Below are 24,847 nucleotides of genomic sequence, written 5' to 3' on the forward strand. Positions count from 1 at the left end.
TAATTATTAGACTATATTTAGCATGCTTATTGATCATTTTTTGTCTAATAATTCCAAAATCTAAAATTTCTGCTGATCTTATTCTGCCATATGCTGTTCACAGTGACTCTTACTCATCATACCATGTTTTCTTACATGTTTAGTAATTTTAGCCATGAGCTGCTTTCTATGTGAAATTCTTTGTTTTGAGAAGGAGATCGAGTATCCTTCAGGATAGGAATATTGCAGATGAGTATCTGAATTTTCTTATGGCAGGTGCCTGAGTGCATCAGTCATTTGGGTTTACTTTGAACTAAATTCTTAGCCTAAGTTAGTGTGAATTTGGTAAGCCTGTGTGAAGGTCATTTTGTGTTTATAAATTGAGTTAGGCAGTTTTCCTCACAGTCCAGGGAAGTAGTTCTAACTCACTCTTATGCTGTATATGTAGCTTTTAGAGTCTTAGCTTTAGGGGAAGTCTCCTCTTATACTCCCTGCTTTGGGTGGGCTCTGAGCTTTACTTCCTCTGCACTGAGTTGGCAGATGGTGAAAACTATGCTCAGATTCATTTAGTTCAGCAAATGCTTATAGAGTGAAATGGCCAATGGGGACCTGCTATATAGCTTGTAGAAATATACCCAATACTCTGTAATAATTTATGTGGAAAAAGAATCTGAAAGAGAATGGATGCGTGTATATATATAACTGAAACACTTTGTGGCTTGGTAGAAATTATCACAGACTTGTAAATCAACTATACTTCCATAGAATTTTAAAAAATGAAACAAAAAATAAAGAAAAAACTCAAAGAGAAAGGAGAGCACAGATATACAAATGCATAAATGATGGCCTATGTTTTGCAAATTTTTAAACTATATAATAAAAGAAGAAAACAGGGATCTATAGGCCTTGAAGACCATGTATTTAACAAAGAAACTCAACATATAAAAAAAGAAAACTACAGTGTATGTAACTTTGAACTATACCTTGAAAGGAATAATTTTTTAAAATGTTGTAGTTTAGAAAGAGCTTGGATGCCTAATCACATATTTCCTTAAAGTCATAATGAATTTGAATTTTAAAAAGCTGTTATTACAAAAAAAATAAATGTGGCTTTACGGCTCTTCTTACTCCTTTGAGTCACAGGCTTTTTGTATGAATTATTCCTTCTAGTTTACAAGTTCATGGAAACATTTAAGGATTCTTTTAAAATTATATTTTATCTGCATTATTAGTTGTTTCCAACATCCAGGCACCTAGCCCACTATGTTGCTAGAAACAGAAGTACTCGTAGAAGGTACACGAGCGGTGTATATGGGTGCTACATACTTGTTTGTGCTCTACTGGGCTCTCACTTTTTCCTTTTTCTCTCCCCTTTCCATATGTCTGGAATGAGAAGTCGCTATTTCACATGGCTATTCCTTTGTAATTTCAGAGGTTACAAGCAGAAGGTCCATTTAAAGAACCAGTGTTTAACCATATTGGATAAGAGGACAACAATCCAAAATCTTGTCAGTGATAACTGCTCCAAATGAGATATAGTCATCTGACAACTCCCTATACTACTTCTTCATACCCCAAGCAGACCGAATACAGATGGATAACATTGTTTTCTTGTTACAAGTGCCACTGTATCTGTAATTAATCCTACTACTATAAATCCCTTAGAGTAAATGTTTAAAGTCTGAAAAACAAGACCACAGGCACATTGACAGGTTGTAAATGCAAAGGAAAGAGACTGAGTGAGTGAATGAGTGAATGGCACACATACTTCTGAGAAATAGCAAGAGAAGGAGTAGTTTTGTCTTAAAATAATAATGTCTTATTGTGCCAGAATGTGACAAAAGATAGCAATAGGCAAACTCAGGGTGCATAGTAAATTGAAAAATGCTTGAGGGGAAACAAGCCTTTATTTACTAAACCACCAAAGTAGTGGGAATTTCCAACAATACGCAGTCCTTTTTCTAAGCCTCAATCTGTTTCTCTGGGACTAACATTGGAAAAGTATTCTTTTCTTCTCCATGATACAACCTCTACAAACTTAATAGATAAGAATCTACTTCTGACCTATATGTTAATAAGACTACACTATTTATGATTCAAGGAATAAGCAAAGAATTAGCCATGGTCCCAGAATCCCTGAAGATGAAAGATTCCACTGATGTAGGCAGAATAATTGTATCAGATTCCATAAGAGTTCAGATTGATTCTTTCTACATTGTTGTATATATTTCTTTTCATCAGTACATAAAATGTCAGGCCATGCTTCAGGAATGTTAACACAGTACATCAATAGCACAGAGAAAAGACTCATTGCTTATTATAGCTTATCCTTTAATAAAATAGCCTTGGCTATATCCTTCTTGCTTCAGAGCAATTGCAGTTTCTAAGATCAGTCAAAAGCATCTTCAGATTTCATATTCAGATCATTTTAAAATATGATGGTATCACATGCAGTTACAGTCTCTATTGCTAACTGAAAATATCCAATATTTTTGGACTAGTTGATTAATTATAAAATTTCATTTATTCCTTCCATTGATTACTATCCATTGGTATAACAGTATCAATCCAGTGATACTATTACCTTTACTTGATGAAGGAGAATTATATTTCTGTAATTATAAATTCAGTAATTACATATTTATAATTCAAGAAGTGTCTCTGTTATGAATAGGTCTTTTGGACATTTCAGTGCCAAATTCTGACTTAATGTTATTTGTTGATGGGTCTTGCGTTACAATGAAAAGGAACTATACTAGGCTATCCAATTCTTTAACAGATACTAGATTGGTTCAAGTGATTAAACATTGGCCTTTTCTAGAGATTTCAAATAGGTAAAACTAAAAGACAGATAATGTGTTTTATGGTAATTATTATTTGATGCTTTGATGCTGCTCAAAGAAATTATTATAAAGATAGAAACCAACAGTAAAACAAATAAAGAATTAAGAAAATGCTTTAGCAGATCATCTTACTAAAGAGACTGTGCAGAAAAGAGTTAACATAGCAGGCCTGTGCCTACTATTTTTAAAAGAACCTGCTTGCCAGGTTGGTATTTGACTGGCATTTGGGATTTCTTGAATTTCAGAATGTTCTCTCCAATACTCACTGTGGCTGGACTTGTACACACAATGTGCTTTATGGTAAATACTTGCTTTTCTTCTGGGAGCCTGGCATTTTGACAGTTGTTAGGCAGAGGGTGCTTCTGTGAGCGACCCCAGTGAAAAAGACCTTGAGCACTGAATCTCTAATGGGCTTCCCTGGATATACACGTGTAACCACATTATTGCCGCTGGGGGAAAGGTATGTTGTATGGCCCCTCATAAGACGGAGAACACAGGAAATCTACAGATAGATTCCAGAATCTGGCTATATTTTTTTTCTTTTGTATTTTTTTTTTTTTTTGGTCTTTTTAGCGCTGAACCTGAGGCATATGGTGGTTCCCAGGCTAGGCGTTGAATCGGAGTTGTAGCCGCTGGCCTATGCCAGAGCCAAAGCAGCGCAGGATCTGAGGCACATCTGCAACATACACCACAGTTCATGGCAACGCTGGATCCTTAACCCACTGAGCAAGGCAAGGGATCGAATCCACGTCCTCATGGATATTAGTCGGGTTCATTAACCACTGAGCCACAATGGGAACCCCCTGTATATATATTTTTTCTTTTACTGATCCAGCTATATATCCTTGCTGTTCACTCTTTGTATTGCACAGTTTTATGGTTTTGACAAATGTAATATACCACGTATTCACCATTACAATAACATACAGAACAGTTTCACTGCCCTAAATTTCCCTTGTGGTCTTCCTATTCATCTCTTCTTCATCTACCACTCCTCTAAGCTCCTGAAAATCACTGATCTTTTTCTGTGTCTATACTTTTGCTTTTTCCAGAATGACATGTATTGGGATCATTTAGTATGTAGATGTTTCAGACTGGCTTCTTCCACTCATTTCTTTATCATTTAATAATATTCCATTATATGGCTGTATCACAGTTTGTTTATCCATTCATCTTTGAAGGACAGATTGTCTGCTTCTACATTTTGCCCATTATGAATAAAGCTGCTATAAACATTCCTGTGCAGGTTTTTGTATGTACATATAGCTAATGCACAATTACTGGATCTTATGGTGTGGTCAAATTTAGCTAAGAAACTGCCGAACCATCTTCCAAAGTGGCTTGTACCACTTCGAATTTCCACAAGCAATGAATGAAAGTTCCTGCTGCTAGCCATTCTAGTAGGTATGCAGTGTTATTTCACTCTTGTATTAATTTGCAATTCTCTAATGACATGTTGTTGAGCACTGTTTCATGTATGTACTTGCATCTGTATATTTTCTTTGGTCAAGTTCCTGTTCACATCTTTTGTTTACTTTTTAATTAGATTGTTTTCTTATTTTTTTTTTTTTTTTGGCCTCACCCATGGCATATGGAAGTTCCCTGGCCAGGGACTGAACCTGTGCCAAAGCAGCAACCCTAGCCACTGCAGTGACAATGCTGGATCCTTAACCCACTGCACCACAAGGGATCTTCCTGTTTTCTTATACAGTTTTAAGAATTCTTTGAATATTTTGGATACAAGTCCCTTATCAGATGTGTGTTTTGTGAATATTTTCTGCTAGTCTGTGGCTTGTCTTTTCATTTTTTCTTTAAAGTCCTTTTTAAAGGATCTCTTCTAGATCAGAAAAACAAGTATAGACTCGGGTTCAAAGATTCCATTTAGAAGCACAAAATATTACCTAGATTCTATAAAGAATCAACTGGAATGATCAAGTTACAATATCAATGAGGATAATATCTGGTAAAGCCAGGATTGCTCCCTAGTTGCACCAGATAAAATTTCAACTGGATATTGGCCAAAATCCTACATAAAACAATTGATTGCTATAGGAACAAATTTGCCAAATGATTAACACTGATTGGGATATTTTATCAGATGACATAGCCAATTCATGCCTCCTCTGAAACTTAAGTAATTCTGGAAAACCTGTAACTCTGAGATCTGGATTACAATCACGCCTAAGGGGCCTATTGAACACATTCAAAAAGATTGTACACAGTTGCTTTTCTCTGAGTTATGAACATGTACGAACAATATGTTTATTTTCTGGATGGATTTTAATATTTTCTTGTCAAATATCATAGCACTCAGATTGGCTAACAAACCTGTAGATATCCTATTACCTACTTAGGGCATTCCAACTTATCTATTCAAATATAGAGAAATCTATTTTATTTTAGCAATTATTCATGATTATACAAGAGCTTTTGCCTAATATTTAGAAACTTCATTGTCTTTTGAATACCAAAATCTCTAGAAAAATAGAAGAGACATTATCAGAAATGGAAGGCTACCCATTAGAGACCTCCAGAGAACTCCAGTAAGAAGGTGGATTTTGTTGACCCCCAAATCCAAGCTTCTCAGAACAAAACCCACATGAATTAGAAAGCTTCCACCCAAGACCATCAGAATAAGAAAACATTGATTGTCAGTTCTCTGTATATTTTCATACATTTTTATCCTTATTTCATCATTTCTTTCTTCTCCCTTCCTTCCTCCCTCCCTCCCTCCCTTCCTTCCTTCCTTCCTTTCTTTCTTCCTTTTTCTGTCTTTTAGGGCCGCACCTGTGGCGTAAGGAGGTTCCCAGGCTAGGGTCTTAATTGGAGCTGTTGCTGCTGGCTTATGGCTTAGGGCTTACGCCAGAGCCACAGCAATGTCAGATCCGAGGCACATCTTCGACCTACACCACAGCTCATGGTAACGCCATATCCTTAACCCACTGAACAAGGCCAGGGATCGAACCCGCGACCTCCTGGTTCCTAGTCAGATTTGTTTCCACTGGGCCACGACGGGAACTCCCATCATATTTTTTCTTTATTTAATATCATACACTCCTGACTTAGCCTATCATAATCTCCCTTACTACTACTATTTTCTTGAAGTTTAAGTTTTATTAGGGACAATCACTTTACTAGAGTTAGGACAGTCCTAACTTTATAACTCAGCTTTTTACTAGCAAATCAATTTAAAGAATTACTGATTCTGTTCTCTAAGAAACAACTCTAAGTGCATGACTTCCCAGGAGTCTCATTGGATCTTGTCTCCTAATGGAGTCCAAGGGGATAGAAAGTTCTCTAGGGAAATAAAATAATATCTGGTGGAACAGATTTTTAAGTACAAGGTATTTCACCCACAGGAATAAAAAATAATTGTGTTTAACCTTGGCTGACCTAGTATATAATACATTCTATGTCCTACTCAGTACAATAAACCTTTTAAGATTCCCTAAAGGACAGAACTGCCTCGAATTTTCTCTTGGTCATCTGGAGGGAGATTTGCCCCATTGCTAATACTTTTATAGTACTTGGGTTACACTATGGTCAAAGTTATATCTAAACTAAAAGAAAAGACAACTTGGTTATTTAAGGTGGTAGATTAAAAATAAAACATTATTGGGACTAGTTTTCTTTCAGGCTTGAGAAATGTTGGATTATGACTCTAGAAGGCCTTCCAATTCTTTCTTATAATATTTTTGGCTATTTTTGTTTCTCTCACAGCTGTTTGAGGTCTGCTTTTCCGAGTCTTAAATGCTTCTATGCAGCTACTACAGCAAGTGATAATTAAATGATTCAAAGAAAAAACAGGATGAAATCATCTGGACACTCAGGTGTCAGTTCATTTCAAGGAGAATCAATAATAGAGGAGGAGGTCTGCACAATTCCCAATTGTCCTTCCTGTGGCTTTGGTTGATAGAGGATTAAGATGTGGAATTAGGACTATTGAGTGTGGACATTTCCACACTATTAAAACAAGGCTGTTGCCATGTTATAGAGCATTACCAGATGAATTCAAATTATGAAAAACAAAATAAAACATGTGTTTATACAGCAGCATATTTTATTGCTAGAAGAGCAACAACGACCTAAGGACATCTGTCATATTATGCCGAGTAAATGCCAGATTTAGAAATATAACATTGTTCCTTATTTATAATAAAAGGCATGCCCTCATAGTATTGGAGAAAATACTACATATAACAAATATAAGGCTAATATTATTGCCCAGAAAATTATGATGTTGTTGATATCCTATTCAAATAATTATACCGATATATAGTATCTCAGTTATTACCTAAATTTTGAAATTCCTTGTCTTACGCAAAGACCTAGTACCTCTGTTGTAAAAGCATAGCTTATAAAAGCAGATAGGTGAGAATGTTTAATTAATGAAAGGTTAGAATAGAAAATTAACAAGGGAATGAAAGGATGGTAGGAAACATCATTAAAACAGTGTAAAGAATGAAGAAATATTTCACTTACCTAGAACAGTGCTCAATTCTTGCATCACTGTATCTAGTTTAACTTCCCCTTCATCTATAAGACAAGGCAAAATTTAGATACTAATAAATCCAAACTCAGGAAAAAAGCAGAGTACAAAGTATTTAAATTATGAAGTAGAGCACAGATAAAGGCTATTCACTACATCCTGTCCTTTTAAACTTTATGATTTCTGGATAACTTCATTATCTACACCAGGGACTAAGATTGCTTATACCATAAAGTAATGTGGTTAAAATGTTCTCTCAAGTCTCCTGGACTCATTCTGTTTTTAAGTCCATATTTCTCTAGGAACGGTTGATAATATATGACTGGTATACATTTAAGATAATTGTTTATGGTGTTACGTTATTTTCTTTCATTGGAGAAAGACAAAGAATGACAGGAAAAAGAGTAATGAAGAGCAAAGTGTGTGGTGAACCAAAGCTTTTAAATTTTGCTTACGGGAAAAATGCTATGTGGAGGGCAGAAACATGAGTCAAAAAATGCTGATTGGTGTTAACACTTTAAGACTTTGGCATCTCAGAAACTGAAGGAACACTGTAAATCAACTATACTTTTATACAAAATAAAAATTAAAAAAAGACTTTGATATCAAACCGCCTGGATCTGGGAAAATAGCAGTGAAAAAAAGATGAAAATTCTGGTCCCCCAAAGTTTACACTAATTTGTTTTGTTTATGGCTGTAACTCTAAGGGTGCTAGGTGTTCAAAAGACAGGCTACATGAATGAATAAATTGTATGAGAAGATTCATAAAAATGCTTAGCACTGTGTCTGGCATATTGTAAGGCAATGGATATAAGCTATGAGGGGGTCACTGACAGTTTTAACTTGAAGAATAACAAAGTTAGATTTTCACCTTAGTTATTAAGTGTATTACGGCTAGTTATTAAGTAATTAGGGCTTGAGTATGAAGAATGAACTTAAGGCAATAACACATAGCTGTTCGACCAGCCAGGAGGCTTCTGCAGTCGTCTAATCCAGGGATGATGAGGATTTGAATTAAGTAACAAAGATATAGATTTGAGATTTTTTCTTTCTTTTTTTCTTTTTTAGGGCTGAACCCACAGCATATGGAGGTTCCCAGGCTAGGGGTCGAATCGGAGCTACAGCTGCTGGACACAGCCACAGCTACAGTAACACCAGATCTGGGCCACATCTGCGACGTACATCACAGCTCATGGCAATGCCAGATTCTTAACCCACTGAACGAGGCCAGGGATTGAACCCACAACCTCATGGTTCCTAGTCAGATTTGTTTCCACTGCGCCACATAGGGAACTCCAATTTGAGATTTTTTCACGGGAAAAAATGAGGAAGCATAAGCCAAAGATAATTTGTAGATTATTTCATGGGTTATTGTGGTGGATAACAGGGGTATAGAAATACAAAAAAAAAAAAAAAAATCAAGAGTTAGGAATGAATTTAACAGGGAAAATAATAAAGATAACATATACATATTTTAAACATTTTAAAATATGGATTGCCAATTGGAAAAATTTATGTCTCCACAGAGATTTGTTGATATAGGAGAAGATCTCTTAATTGACCTGCATTTATGATGGTCTGAACTTCACTCTTCATTCCTACTGTAATACATTTAGACTAATGCTGATGGCATGCCAAGCTTTCATATCTAGTAAGTTACAGTTTTAGTAAATCAGTGTATTTGTATTCTTATGGGTTGAGTTGTTGAGTTTGTTTCCAGGCTTATTTATAAATAAATGTATTTATTAAATTGATGATGATTTAATCATTATATAAACTGATGAACTATAAATGAAAAAGGGGTTCATCATGGAAAGAAATATGAATTATTCAGAAAGTTTATGTAAAGGCAAATTGCTAAAAGTTCTATTGAATTTGGTGTGGATAAGATAAATATAAAAAGGTTGAAGAAAGAATTAAAATCTAGATGGATTATGACTGAAATTTCTGCTCGACTTAAAAAAAAAAAATCACTTTGCTCCACTTAAGAGAAACTGAAAATGGGAGTGTAGATGATAAATGGTATGTTTATGCAAGAAAATCTCCAAAGAGTATGACTACATTAAATTAAAATGACATTGGCCCAATTTTTAAAATTCAAATAAAATGTTTAAAATATGTATATGTTATCTTTATGATTCCTTATTTTAGCTGGATTTTTAGATTATCTGACCAACTACTTGCTCCTGTCATGCTGGATAAAAAGACTTTACTGTCCTAGATTGAAACTCATGGGATAAGTACAGGTTTGAGATAAAAAATTCAAAATCTTAAATATATATGGTTAAGTGAAATCATCCAGGAAGGGTGTGATGATGGAAAGAAAAACAGACTGAAAATAGAACTGCTATATGACTATCATTTAAACCAGGGATTTTCAAAATTTTTGATTATAAGCCACATTAAAATTCTGAACACACACATTCACACATACACACACACCACCACAAAACTGATCATAAAGACTCATAAAAAAATACCTAGCTCCACCATTCTATTTTACTTCATTAAAAAATACTTAATCTGGGAGTTCCCGTCGTGGCGCAGTGGTTAACGAATCTGACTAGGAACCATGAGGTTGCGGGTTCGGTCCCTGCCCTTGCTCAGTGGGTTAACGATCCGGCGTTGCCGTGAGCTGTGGTGTAGGTTACAGACTCAGCTTGGATCCCGAGTTGCTGTGGCTCTGGCGTAGGCCGGTGCTACAGCTCCGATTCAACCCCTGGCCTGGGAACCTCTATATGCCGCGGGAGCGGCCCAAGAAATAGCAACAACAACAACAACAAACAACAAACGACAAAAGACAAAAAAAAAAAAAAAATACTCAATCTACTGTTTGAAGGGACAAAGAGAAGTCGATAAAAAAATGAGTCTTAGGAACAAGCAAGGGCACCCACTCTTAATAATCCTATTCACCATAGTACTGGAAGCCCAAGCCAGAACAATCAGGCAAGAAAAAGAAATAAAAGACATCCATGTAGGAAAGGAGGAAGTAAAACTGTCTTCATTTGCAGATGATATACATAGAAAATCCTAAAGACTCCACCAAAAAACTGTTAAACTAATCAATGAACTAAGTAACTGTTAAACTAATCAATGAATGTATCAATGGGATACAAAAATATATACAGAAATCAGAGGCATTTCCACACACTAACAATGAAACACATGAAAAAATTCCATTCACTGGAGTTCCCATCATGGCGCAGTGGTTAACGAATCTGACAAGGAACCACGAGGTTTCGGGTTCGATCCCTGGCCCTGCTCAGTGGGTTAAGGATCCAGCATTGCCATGAGCTGTGGTGTAGGTTGCAGACGTGGCTCAGATCCCAAGTTGCTGTGGCTCTGGCGTAGGCTGGTGGATACAGCTCCGATTAGACCCCTAGCCTGGGAACCTCCATATGCTGCAGGAAGTGGCCCTAGAAAAAGGCAAAAAGACCGAAAAAAAAAAAAAAGAAAGAAAAAGAAAAAATTCCATTCACAGCAACATAAAAACAAAATAAATTTAACTGGAGACATGGAAGATTTACATAATAAAACATGCAAAACTCCGATGAAAGAAATTGAAAAATACACAAACAAATGGAAAGATATACTATGTTCATGGGTTGGAAAAACTAACATTGTTAAAATGTCCATGCTACCCAAAGCCATCTATAGATAATGCAATCTCTACCAAAATTCCAATGCCATTTTTCACAGACAAAACAATTGTTTTTTTCACAGACAAAACAATCCTAAAATTTGTATGGGACAACAAAAGGCTCTGAATAACTGAAACAATACTGAAAAAGAACAAGGCTGGATGTATCACACTTCTTGATTTTATACTATACTACAAAGCTAATAAAAACAAGGTGGCATTGGCATAAAAATATAGACTCACAGTCAAATGGAACAGAATCAAGAGCACAGAAATAAGCCCTTGCATACATAGTCAACCGTCAACAAGGCAACAAAGAATAGTCAGTAGGAAAAGGACAATCTCTTCAATAAAGAGAGCTGGGGGAATTCCCATCGTGGCTCAGTGGAAACGAATCTGACTGGCATCTATGAGGACGCAGGTTTGATCCCTGGCCTCACCTAGTGGGTTAAGGATCTGGTGTTAACATGAGCTGTAGTGTAGGTCACAGACATGGCTCGGATCTGGCATTGCCGTGGCTGTGGTGTAGGCTAGCGGTTTACAGCTCCTATTTGACCTCTAGCCTGGGAACCTTCATATGCCTCAGGTATGGCCCTTGAAAGACAAAAGACAAAAGACAAAAAAAAAAAAAAAAAAAAAATAGAGCTGGGAAAACTGGGTAACCACACCACAAGAATGAAATTGGATCACCCTTTTAATACCTCTCATAAAAATTAGCTTGAAATAGATTAAAGTGTTAAATGTAAGGCCTGAAATTGTAAAACTCCTGGATGAAAACATAGGGAAAAAGCTCCTTGATATGTGTTTTGGCGATGATTTTTGGGATATCACACCAAAAGCTCAAGCAACAAAAGCAAAAGTAAGCCAGAGGTACAACATCAAACCAAAAACACTGCAAAAGAAACCATAAACGAAAGGAAATGGCAACCTCTGGAATGGGAGAAAACAGTTGTAAACCATACATCTAAGAAGAGATTAATATGAAAATACATAATTCCAAACTACAGTATCAAAATATGTACTCAATATAAAAAACCTAAATGATGCAATTAAAAAAACGAACAAAGGGGAGTCCCTGCCAAGGCCCAGTGGGTTAAGAATCCAACTGCAGCAGTTCATGTCACTGTGAAGGCATGGGTTTGATCCCTAGCCTGGTGCAGTGGGTTAAAGGATCTAGCATTGCTGCTGCCATGGCTTGGGTCACAGTTGCAACTCAGATTCAATCCCTGACTCAGGAACTTATGTATGCTGTGGGTGCGGCCATTAAAACAAAAACAAAAACAAAAGAGAAGAGAGGAACTGCATAGCTATCTTTCCAAAGAAGACTTATAAATGGCCAACATGCACATGAAAAAGTTCTCGACGTTATTCATCACCAGGGAATGTAAATCAAAACAGTAATGGGGTATTCCCTCAAATCTGTTAGAATGACTATTATCAAAAAGAGATAATAAATGCTGGTGGGGATGTGGAGAAGAAGGAACCCTTTTTCATTGTAAATTGGTACAGCCACTATGTAAAACAGTATGGAAGTTCCTCAAGAAATAAGAGAAGTACTATATGGTCCAGCAATTCCACTGTGGGTATATATACAAAGAAAATAAAAACAGCATCTCAAAGAGACATCTGTACTTGTATGTTCATTGCAGCATTATTCACAATAGCCAAGGTACAGAAAAAAACTAAGCATCTGTCAACATATGAATGGATAAAGAAGATGTGGTGTATTATACATAATGGAAAAGTATTCAGCCATGAGAAAGGAGGATAGCTCACCATTTGTGACATGGATGGATTTTCAAGGCATTATGCTAACTTAAACTAGTCAGAGAGAGAGACTAATACTGTATAATATCAACAACCCATATCCCCCACATATATCTCCACATTTATGCTGAACTCATAGAAACAGAGAATAGAATGGTGGTTACCAGGGTCTGGGTTTGGGGGAAATGGGATGTTGATCGAAGAGCACAAATTTCTGGTTATAAGGTGAATAAATTATGAGGATCGAATGCACAGAATAGTACACTTTGTATGGTAAAGACTACAGTTAATAATATTATATTATATATTTGAAATTTTCTAAGAGAGGAGATCTTAAACGTTCTCACCATAAAAAAGAATGACGATTCTGTGATGTGATGGGAGGTGTTGGCCAATGCCATGGTGGTCGTCATTTTTCATCATTCGTGTATCAAATCAACAGCTTGTATATCTTAAACTTAATGTTATGGGTCAGTTATATCTCAATAAAGGTGGAAAGAATAGAATACCCCTGAGAAAGCACAGGGGTGATGATAGCACTCACCACTAAATGGCAGTCTTTCTGTCAGATCCATGAATTCTTCTTCGGTTATGTTGATTCCCATGTTTTCTAAAAAAGTGTCGAGTTTACTGCCATCAATAGTGCCTTCTAAATAAGGGAAAAGGAAGGAATATAGTAAAAGTCAATGATTCTACAACTGGACTACACATTCACCCTGATATTTAACACTCTTCTTTACTAAACATGTATTTTATTACAATAAAAACACTTCATTCATTTCTTAGTACTATTGTTAAGATTTTCAAGACAAACACCAAAATGCCAGTCTTTCCAGTTAACAGGAGAATAAAAATTAGAATTAATGCTCTCCAATTTTGCGTTGGAGATATTGAAAAGCTAGAACTTTTAGAGATGACTGACATAATACTCTGCAAAACAGTGATTTTTGTTGCCTGTACTCTCAAATTATCTCTTTCTGCTTTTGACTTAAATCCTTTTCTGACAGCCTTTATTCTTCACCTTTTATTTTGTATTTTGAAATTAATTTTGTTTCTTTAGGGCTGAGTTAGGCACATCCAAGAAAGCTGAACACTTTCTGTCAAATCTTAGTACAGAAAAATACTTGGTAAATACCTAGTAAAATGTAGATCTACTTATGGAAGCATAAATAAAGGCTCAATTATTTAGGAAAGAAGGATTCATATTTTTTCTTTTTTAATTTAATTTTTTTTATATTGGAGTATAGTTGAGTTACAATGTTGTGTTAGTTTCAGGTGTATAGCAAAGTGATTCAGTTATATACATATGATATCCATTCTATTTTCAGATTCTTTTCCATAGAGGTTATTACAGAATATTGAGTACAGTTCCTGAGGACTCATTTTTTGACAATACAAATAAAGGTTTCAGATTGTCCTTTTATCATGTTTCTTACGTTTGAGAGACTTTATGCCCTTCCTCAATCTTTTCTGATACACTTTTCCATCAGCTATAAAAAATTGGATATTCTGGAAATACAGTCAGATAGTAGACATATCTTAACTTCAAAAAGAAAGAATGTAAAAATTTTTGCCTAAGGAACATTTCAAATGCAAATAGATAAGAGATATAACAAAATGTTCACTCCCAGTGGTAAAGGAGTGAAGTGTAAGTCATAATAATGAGATGCTCCTTTCTTTTTCTGTGTTGACAATGTAGGGAGAATAACATTCTCCAATGCTGTTTGTGGGAGTTCAAATGACAATATTCTGGAAGGAAATCTGGCAAAACAAATAAAATACTTTTCTTTTTTTTTTTTTTTGTCTTTTGTCTATTGTCTTTTTTGTTGTTGTTGTTGTTGTTGTTGTTATTGTTGCTATTTCTTGGGCCGCTCCCGCGGCATATGGAGGTTCCCAGGCTAGGGGTTGAATCGGAGCTGTAGCCACCGGCCTACGCCAGAGCCACAGCAACTCGGGATCCGAGCCGCGTCTGCAACCTACACCACAGCTCACGGCAACGCCGGATCGTTAACCCATTGAGCAAGGGCAGGGATCGAACCCGCAACCTCATGGTTCCTAGTCGGATTCGTTAACCACTGCGCCACGACGGGAACTCCATAAAATACTTTTCATTTTGCAACTCAAAGAAATTTAATCTCACAAAATTTTAGGATATTTGTCAAGATTTATCCATAAGCTGCCATAAATAAAAAGCAAATCTAGGGAGTTCCCGTTGTGGCACAGCAGAAATGAATCCAACCAGGAACCATGAGGTTGAGGGTTCAATCCCTGGCCTCACTCAGTGGGTTGAGGCTCTCACGTTGCTGTGAGCTGTGGTGTAGGTTCCAGATGTGGCTTGGATCTGGTGTTGCTATGGCTGTGGCGTAGGCCAGCAGTTGTAGCTCTGATTGGACCCCTAGCCTATGAACCTTCATATGCCATGACTGTGGCACCTCCACCCCGCCAAAAAAAGCAGCACATCTATTTATAGATGGAGGACTGGGAAGATATTCTTCAGATTTTTTTTTTTTCCGCACTGTACAGCAAGGGGGTCAGGTTATCCTTGCATGTATACATTACAATTACATTTTTTCCCCCACCCTTTGTTCTGTTGCAACATGAGTATCTAGACATAGTTCTCAATGCTATTCAGCAGGATCTCCTTGTAAATCTTCAAAACTACCATGAGATATCACCTCACACAAGTCAGAATGGCCATCATTAATAAGTCCACAAATAACAAGTGCTGGAGGGGCTGTGGAGAAAAGGGAACCCTCTTGCACTGTTGGTGGGAATGTAAACTGGTACAGCCACTATGGAGAACAGTTTGGAGATACCTTAGAAATCTATACATAGAACTTCCATATAACCCCGCAATCCCACTCTTGGGCATCTATCCGGACAAAACTCTACTTAAAAGAGACACGTGCACCCGCATGTTCATTGCAGCACTATTCACAATAGCCAGGACATGGAAACAACCTAAATGTCCACCAACAGATGATTGGATTCGGAAGATGTGGTATATATTCTTCAGATTTTTGACATTAGTTATTACTTTCAGGTAGGAAAGTAATACACACGTTAAATTGTGAAGAGATAAGAATTATAAATTAATATGCTCATAAATATTATGTATGTATCTAGCTATCTTAATTTTTTTATTTTTATTTTTTGTCTTTTTGGGGCTGCACCCGTGGCATGTGGAAGTTCCTGGCTACGGTCTGAATAGCAGCTGTAGCTGCTGGCTTACACCACAGCCAGAGCAATGCAGGATCCAAGCTGCATCTGTGACCTACACCACAGCTCATGGCAATGCCAGATCCTTAACTCACTGAGCAAGGCCAGGGATCAAATCTGTGTCCTCATGGATGCTAGTCAGATTCGTTTCCACTGAGCCACAATGGGAACTCCTAGCTATCTATTTTTTAAGCAGTAGAAGGAAAGTCATCAAAATATTAATAGTGGTTACCTTTTGCTTTTTATTTTCCTAATTTTAAAAATTTCATTTAATAAGTTAAAAACAGTAGTTTTTCTCAACATACAAAATTATCTACTTATTGGTAAAATATATATTACATGCTGCAGAAACACATAGCTACTTTAGTTCTTTATTGTCTCTTTATTTCTGCTTTTCTTCCTCTCTCCTTCTCTTCTCCTTTTTAAAAAATCTATTTTACAAATCCAGCTGACTAACAACCTAAGGGATGAGTAATGAACTTTGCCTTTGATAGCAAGTTATAACTGAAAGGTTTAGATTGATTTTTCTAAATCCAAATGTAAGTGATGAAAGTTTTCTTTGTATTAGCATTAAACTTTTAACAGTTTTAAAGCATTTTTACTTTATTTTGGAATTTTCCACATGATTCCACAAAAACCACACACCCTAAAAAAACCCACATAGGGGCTGGGGATGAGGCATTGCATTGAGTGGTGATGTAGGTCACAGACACAGCTCAGAGCCCAAGTTGTTGTGGCTGTGGTATGGGATGGCAGCTGCAGCTCCAACTGGACTCCTGGACTGGGAACTTCCATATGCCGTGGATACAGCCCTAAAAAGCAAAAACAATAAAAAATAAAAATAAAAAATAAAAAAACAACCCATGTAGCATTCATTAGATCTTACCATCAACTGGCAGGGTCTTCAGCAAATTCAAGTATTCATTAGGCCTGAGCTTAATCCCCAAGTTTCCCGAAACTCTCTCAAGTTTGCTGGTATCAACTCTGTCTCCTTTATAAGAAAAAAGATTGTTGACACACGGTAATTTTAGGAAAGGATAATTACCTGAAAAATCTTAAAACTGGCTCATATAATGCCATCCTCACTTCCATATTCTCACATATTTGAATAGTGTTTATGGATAGTGAGTCAGAACTTATTCCTTGATTCTTCATAAAAAGGGAGAGTAGTCTTTTAAGCCTAGTGACAAGACACCATGGAAGAAAAGTAGATAGATTATACAATTCAACAGTAATTTGAGGTGTCTAGTCTTTTGTTTTGTTTTGTCTTTTTAACACCAAATCATGTGATTATTATGGCATCCCTTTCAACTTAATTTTCTAAAAATATTAATCTTCCTATATAGGAAGGATGACTACCTAGATTTTGGCTATTTAAACAAGCAGTTATTAACTCGAAAGCTCTCAGAAGCCTGTAGGTAGAAAAAAATGACTGAAACTGGCTGTGCTGAAGTGGATAGCTCATGCCTTGTCCAAAGAAAAAACACTCTAGCTCTTGGGAGGGAATTCAGATTTCAAAAAATTTGACTGTGGATTGGATTCATCTCTTGGGTGCCCAATTTGTGACCACGGATTTAAACACTGATTAAGACCAGAATAATGCTTCCAGAAATAACAGAAAATATAATTTCTTAGGCAAACATCACCACTTATTTTTATGGCCAAATCCTACATAATTCAAATTTGAAGGCAAAAGAAACGTTAGATATAAATATTTCATTATAAATGTGTAAAACATCAACATTAATAAATTTATGATGTAATATTAAGGAAACACTATCGAAGGAGTTTCCACCATGGTGCAGTGGGTTAAGAATCCAACTGCAGTGACTCGGGTCACTGTGGAGGTGTGGGTTCGATTCCTAGACCAGTGCAGTGGGTTAAAAGATCTGGTGTTGTTGCACCTGTGGTGTAGTTCATAGCTGTGGCTTGGATTTAATTCCTGGTCCAGAAAATTACATATGCCAAGGGTGCAGCCATAAAATAAAAGAAAAAAGAAAACACTATGCAAAATATAACATAGGGTGGGAATTCAATTAAAAATTTTAGTAATGTCTTACTCACCTGAAAAAGGTTTCACTTCATTCATCATCATTTCCAGATCAACTTTACCATTAGCTGTAAAACAAGAAATACATTGGATAAAAATATGACAGGAATCCAAGAAAATGATGTTGCATAGAGCAGATGAATTTAGCAGTATTTAAGTGCTCCAGAAAAGCTAACGTTTTGAAGGTACAATCTTCTAGTTGTACAATAAATAAATAATATAAGGTACAGTCTAGTGACCTTAATAATACTGTATTGCATATTTGAAAGTTGATAAGAGAGTGGATCTTAGAAGATCTCATCACAAGAAAAACATTTTGTAACTATGTATGGTGATGGATGTTAACTAGATTTGAATCATTATGTTGTATACCTGATGCTGCTATATTGTTATATGTCAATTACAACTCAATATAAAAAGTAGCTTGTTTCACATACACAAAAGAAATTTAACCCTTTGCTACACCCTTCATAAGAAGGTGGAAGAGGAAAGACGAAAATTCGAATGGCGGGAGTTCCCGTCGTGGCGCAGTGGTTAACGAATCCGACTAGGAACCTTGAGGTTGCGGGTTTGGTCCCTGGCCTTGCTCAGTGGGTTAACGATCCGGCGTTGCTGTGAGCTGTGGTGTAGGTTGCAGATGCGGCTCGGATCCCGCGTTGCTGTGGCTCTGGCGTAGGCCGGTGGCTATGGCTCCGATTCAACCCCTAGCCTGGGAACCTCCATATGCCGCAGGAGCGGCCCAAGAAATAGCAACAACAACAACAACAACAACAACAAAGACAAAAAAAAAAAAATTCGAATGGCAATAAACACAATTATTTTCTGAATAATACTAATATTCTACAACATCTGATATATTATGCTTCAGGGAAGAAAAGTGGTTAATCTTCGTCATTTCATTTCTGAAAAGAAAGATGCTTCTTATTTTCTGCAGCAAAATAATACTTCATGGTAATGAAAAAATCTAGCTACAATCTTTGAATCATGGAATAAAATGTAGTTATTTCATGAATTCAACAAATTTTTCTTTTTGAGTACCCACAAAGTACCAGTAAAATGGCCACAAAAGTCTATCAAATATCAATAATGTTGCTAACTCCGTGGTGAGAATTCCTTGTCTATCAAAGTGTTCCTGGTCACTAATAACCTCTGCATCAATAGAGTTTGTGTGTGTGTGTGTGTGTGGTTTTTGGTTTTTTTTTAAATATGGGTCACTATGGTAAGGATTCAGGTAAATCCTGTCACCTTTTTCTTTGCTCATGTGGTCTATAGCTGGGAAAATTCTGACCCAAGATGAAAGAGATTTCTGCCATAAGCCATTTAATTGGGGATTTCCACTGAGAACTAGGCCCCTAGGGAGTTCTCTTTCACTAAAAATATTCATAAAATTTCACTAAAAATTTTCATAAAAAATATTCCAAATTCATCTCAACTAAGGAGGAATTTATTTGCAGGAATTAAAACATTCTGTGTGACAAAGGAAATTTTTTAAATCAAAGCTGATCATTTTCCTTTACTTGTAATTTTACTCTTTTATGTGTACTTCAACCAACATTTTGGAAGGGCTTCTGTGAACATGCAGACTGGAATATGGCTCATGTCCTTTTTACTACCACCTGCAAGCTGTTTGCCTTTTGAGAGTCAAAAGTTGCTGGTGTGTGTAGGCTGCTCTATGTCAAGCCTTGAATTCTGGTTGTGTCCTGGAGAGAGTCCTGTGACTCACATTGACTAGGGAAGCACCAGAGAACCTCAGGGCACAGGAACAGAACTGGAAAACAGTAGATCTTGGGAAGAGCTTGTCACTTAGAATCCTGAAGACCCTAGTGAAAGTCGATAAAGGCCAACATGAGGGCATTCCAATTCCTCTGACCACTCAAAGGCCCAGGAGGAGTATAAAATAAGTGGCAGAAACATTCACGCTCCTGAGATGGTGAAAGTACAGAGATGTCAGAACAGAAGCTTCCTTCCTTTTTATACATTCAAAACCAATCTGTTATTGAATGTGTAACATTAAGGACTAAATAAAGAATCTTAAAATAGAAAGAAGATTACTTAAGAGAAATTCTAGTTAGTACCAAATTACCTCAGTAAATCCTGGGAGTTGATGTTTTTTCTGAAAGTTGGGAACTATATAGCTAGAGAAGTAAAGACATTCCAAAGATCTTGTGGTAGGAGTGAGGTTTGTGGTGGGAGGAAGGAGTATTCTAAAAGATTCAGCCTATTAGGATTGTGTGTGTGTGTAGGTGTATGGGGTGGGGGGTGGGAGAGGTAAAATGAAATATCTGATGGAAAAGCATATCTTTATGGAGAATAAAGCAGTTATTTTGTTGCCAGTAAGAGTTAAGTCATACCTAAGTATGACAGTGAATGTGAGGAAAAGGAATTTAAGAATTAATGCAATATGAACTCCAAAATTAATAATGAATGACAACTTCAACAAATCAGTAATATTATGCATAAGAAAGAAGAGAAACAACAGTAGAAAATTAACAATAAACATAAAATTAGATAAATAAAATTAAATATATCTAGTATTGCAGTAAATCTGAACTGGAATTTTTCATTAAAAGGAAAAGATTATCAGACAGGTTTTTGTTTTTTTGTTTTAAGCCAGCTAAATGATGTTTTCAGAACATAGATTTAAATAATTAATTAATTAAATTTTTTTGGTCTTTTTGCCTTTTTAGGGCCTCACCCACGGCATATGAAGGTTCCCAGACTTGGGGTCCAATTGGAGCTGTAGTAGCCAGTCTATGCCACAGCCATAGCAATGCCAGATCTGAGCTGTGTCTGCAACCTACACCACGGCTCACGGTAATGTCAGATCCTTACCACACTAAGTGAGGCTAGGGATTGAACCTGTGTCCTCATGGATGCTAGATGACTCATTTCCACTCACAATGGGAACTCCTAATTAATTAATTTACCAGCTTGTGGAAGTTCCAAGGCCGGGAATCAAACCTATGCCACAGATGTCACCAGAGCCATAGCAGTGACAACGCTAGATCGTTACCCACTGAGCCACGAGGGAACTTCAAAGACATATATTTTAAATGATAAAGAAGATTGAAAACAAAGGAATAGGCCAAGATATACCAGGCAAATATAGGCAAAAAGAAACCAGTGAAAGAAACAAAAGCAGGAAAAGAAACTGTGAAAACATTCGTAAGCCGAAATGCAAAGAAAAAATTTCCTTTGTTATAAAAGCAAAAACCCTCTTCAGATTTCCTTTACTTATGGAAAACAAGTACTAATGTAAGGCATAAAAGCAAAGTGGCATAAAGCGAACTTTCGAAAAGCATGGGTTACCTATATTTCTGGTTCTGCTCTTCTTACAATGTGATGGATGCATTCCCCACCAAGAGCTTAAACTGATCTAGGTAGGGTCTTGTGATTGCTTCAATAACAGCATTTGATGGAAATGCTGCTCTCATGCTAATTACAGATTTAGAGAAGAGCTGTCTAAGTTGTCTGCAATACAAGTTAAGTGACAGACAGACAAAAACTGACTGAGATGGCTGCCATGTGGAAAGCAGGTCTACTCTAGTTGAACCGAAAGAGAAAAAAACAAAAGACAGCTGTACCTATATTAAGTACCCTTTAAATAAATACTGATGTCATACCTTAGCAAATGTGGCCAAAGAGGTGGATTGGTCTTTGAGCAAAACCTATTAAATTCTCCCTACTTTATAGGGAGAATAAGGAAAGGCTGAATAAAGAAAAGCAAGAGAGAGCTATTTTGAAATCTTTCTCTAATTTGCACATGAAACCAGCAAGATTCAGGATGTGTTCTTCCTTTCAACCTGAGTTTTTTTCCTAAGCTTTTCATAATGCCTTCTCCATGTCAAATAAGCATTCTTAATGACTATCAGCAACAGGCATATGAGACTTGTTTTTTTTGTAGGGTTCAGTGATATCTAAATGCTCACCATCACTTGGCAGGTTTTGTGTTAGATCTTTAAGCTCCTCTTCAGTGAGGTTCATGCCCATGTTTCCCAAAACGGTATCCACTTTACTGGAATCAATCTTCCCTCCTTATGAAAATAGAGACATATAAGCAAAATTTAATGTCCCCAAAATGTGGAGTTAACCCTCAGTTCCTAAGGATTATGGTTATCATTTTCATCCAAGAGATCAACGTCTAATGAGATCTTTACAAGAGTACAAAGAATCAATATGGGAGTTAGGATTACAATTTATTGTTCTAATTTAATTTTCATGACAAGCATATCCAGTATAAAAATTTAAAGATGACTGAATAACTTCTCAGAAAATTTTAGTAAGGTAACAATAATTCTAATTTTACTAATATTGTCTTGTTTTCATTGTGGTTAAGAGTCAACTTGTAGTTATGTTAAGGGGTGTTGGTTTCCCATTACAATTAAGATTTTAAAAATTTGAGTTAAAAAGTAAGTCATTTAAAATAAAAATATTAATAGTAGTACGAATGGTGTGTGGATTTGGCAGATATCATGAAGGATGTGTAATGATGAAGAGTAGGAACCTTGCTTAGACCTGACCACCATCCTGGTCTGCTTCCTGTCCGTCTCTTCAGTCTTATGTTCCTTCACTTCCTTAGAGACTGATGTAACTTGGAAGTTACTTAACTTCCAAGTTACATCATAAGAAATTACCTTCTAAAGAACAGGTTGATCTATAAAATAACAAAAGTATGTAATAATGGTTTACCACAGGGTTTACCATTTAATTACAAGGAAATATAAATATAAATATTTATAAATATAAATGCCAAATACGGTGATCTCAGATTGATTGGCATTTTATTGTTTCTCACTTACCTTTAAGAAACTTTATACCATTCAGCAGCCTTTTTCGACAGATCTTTCCATCTGTAAGAAAAAGCACTATTCAGATCACAGAAGAGCAATACGGAGTTTCATAGTATGAAACTAGTAATTTCAGTAAGACATATTTGGTGAATTGCCTTAGAAATTTTCTGACTTAACTGATAAATAATGAAATTATATAGAGTGGGGTACTGGCACTGCACCATGCTGAAACATATCTTTTCCTTTTCTTTTGTGGTATTTTCATTTTCCCCTATTAGATCGTTTCCTTCTTTTTTTCTTCATTCATTTAGCTTAATTTTTGGCTCTGTTTATAGAATCAAAATTAATAAAAGATATAATTGAACCCAAATAATAGGAGTCACGATAACACATTGTTGATTCTCAAACTTAAAATTATGTGGCACAAATAACTTTTAAAGATAACAGCATCATTTAAAATTATGTAACATGGATCCTAAGATTACTTTTGTTTGTTTTTTTAGGGTCACACCTGTGGCATACGGAAGTTTCCAGGCTAGGGGTCAAATTGGAGCTACTGCCAGCCCATGCCACAGCCACACCCACACCAGATCCGAGCTAAGTCTGTGACCTACACCACAGCTCACAGCAGCGCTGGATCATTAACTCACTCAGCCAGGCCAGGGATCCTCATGGATACTAGCTGGGTTCATTTCTGCTGAGCTGCAACAGGAGCTCCCTAAGATTACTTTTGACAGGCAGTAAGACAGAGATCATTCCATGTTTGCACAATCTAACAGTAATATTCCACGGATGACTATAGTTAATTTGAAGTACTCACTATCAACTGGCAAATTATTCATCAATCCTGACAGTTCTTTATCTGTGAGTTCTATCCCCATATTTCTTAGAATTGTTTCTATGTCATTGATATCAACGTCCTCTCCTTCAAAAAAATAGAAATGGTAACATGTGAGACTTTAAAGAACTATCTAATTATTCTAGTAATGAAATATTCTTTTTCTGTTTAATTATTAGCCCCAACTAATCAATGACTATTAAGTCGAGTGAGTCCTATTTGGCTACAGTTATGGCAGAAAATTGATTTGTCTACTTATTTAACTTTAGTAATAAAGAGACAAAATAGCACAGTACATAGTAATGGATTTTCTTTCTTCCTTTTTTTTTTTTTTTTTTTTTTTTTAGGCCATACCTACAGCTTGCTGGCCAGGGATCGAACCCACACCACAGTAGTGACCCAAACTGCTGTAGTGAAAATGCTGGATCCTTAACCCACTGCTCCAAAAGAAAACTCTGGTAATGGATTTTCACAATTTCCTATTTGGGAGATTACCAGCAGGTGATTAAACTTTAGTCTCTTTTTATTGCTCTGAGATGTATTTTTAGTGAATATTTTAGATTACTCTGGAAAAAATGAGATAATAGGGCCTAATAAAATGTGGCGCTATGTTTTGTTGTTAAAACATTGATAAACCAAAGTCAAAGTCTAGGAAATCAAAGCACAATTATTTTACTAAGAAACAGCATAATTGAAAAAAAGAATTAAAAAAAAACAGGAAAAAATATAAAATACATGTAAAGAATCAGAATCATATGTATTTGGTAACTTCTTCCTCACCTGTAACAGCTTCTGCTCTATTCATCGCTTTTTTCAGGTCAATTTTCTCAGAGGCTGTAAGATAACGTTTAATCAGAGGCAAACAATAACATGGACTCAGGAAAAAAAACATAGAACACATAGTCCTTTTCATCTAAAATTTATATAATGAGATGACCAAGGAAAATATATCCACTTAAAGTGGACCAAGATTTAACAGTAAATAATGAATAACAATGGTCGAAAAAGGCTTTACTGAAGGATAAAAATGCAAATCATGGAAATAAATTTATTTTACCTAATATTTAAGAAAATTCAGGTTATAACTATTCCATAATCCTTAGAATAAATCAAGGCTAACTTTTTTTTTTTTCCCATCTTTTCTAAGGCCACAACTGTGGCATATGGAGGTTCCCAGGCCAGGGGTCTAATTGGAGCCGTAGCCACCAGCCTACACCACAGCCACAGCCACA

At 36.1% G+C, this 24,847-nt stretch overlaps 1 protein-coding gene and 1 long non-coding RNA gene across 4 annotated transcripts in view; one reads left to right on the plus strand and one right to left on the minus strand.

Moving 5' to 3' along the window:
• The window catches only part of LOC146398066 (uncharacterized), a 1,038,644-nt gene that overhangs the window by 889,819 nt on the left and 123,978 nt on the right, over nucleotides 1-24,847 (plus strand). The gene's annotated exons all lie outside the window — the stretch shown is intronic.
• The window catches only part of EFCAB3 (EF-hand calcium binding domain 3), a 371,875-nt gene that overhangs the window by 146,830 nt on the left and 200,198 nt on the right, over nucleotides 1-24,847 (minus strand). For all 3 annotated transcript variants that reach the window (XM_084984064.1, XM_084984065.1, XM_084984066.1), the window contains 8 exons: nucleotides 24,396-24,449; nucleotides 23,598-23,702; nucleotides 22,787-22,837; nucleotides 21,917-22,021; nucleotides 18,002-18,055; nucleotides 16,824-16,928; nucleotides 13,263-13,367; nucleotides 7,305-7,358 (listed from right to left, as the gene is read on the minus strand). In XM_084984064.1, coding sequence (XP_084840190.1) covers nucleotides 7,305-7,358; nucleotides 13,263-13,367; nucleotides 16,824-16,928; nucleotides 18,002-18,055; nucleotides 21,917-22,021; nucleotides 22,787-22,837; nucleotides 23,598-23,702; nucleotides 24,396-24,449 — 633 coding nt within the window. The remainder of the gene's footprint in view (nucleotides 1-7,304; nucleotides 7,359-13,262; nucleotides 13,368-16,823; nucleotides 16,929-18,001; nucleotides 18,056-21,916; nucleotides 22,022-22,786; nucleotides 22,838-23,597; nucleotides 23,703-24,395; nucleotides 24,450-24,847) is intronic.

Source organism: Sus scrofa, chromosome 12 (assembly GCF_054392235.1).
Source record: "Sus scrofa isolate SSC_HxYL_T2T_F1_AM1 chromosome 12, Sscrofa_HxYL_maternal_Yorkshire_Landrace_v2.0, whole genome shotgun sequence".
Taxonomy (NCBI): Eukaryota; Metazoa; Chordata; class Mammalia; order Artiodactyla; family Suidae; genus Sus; species Sus scrofa.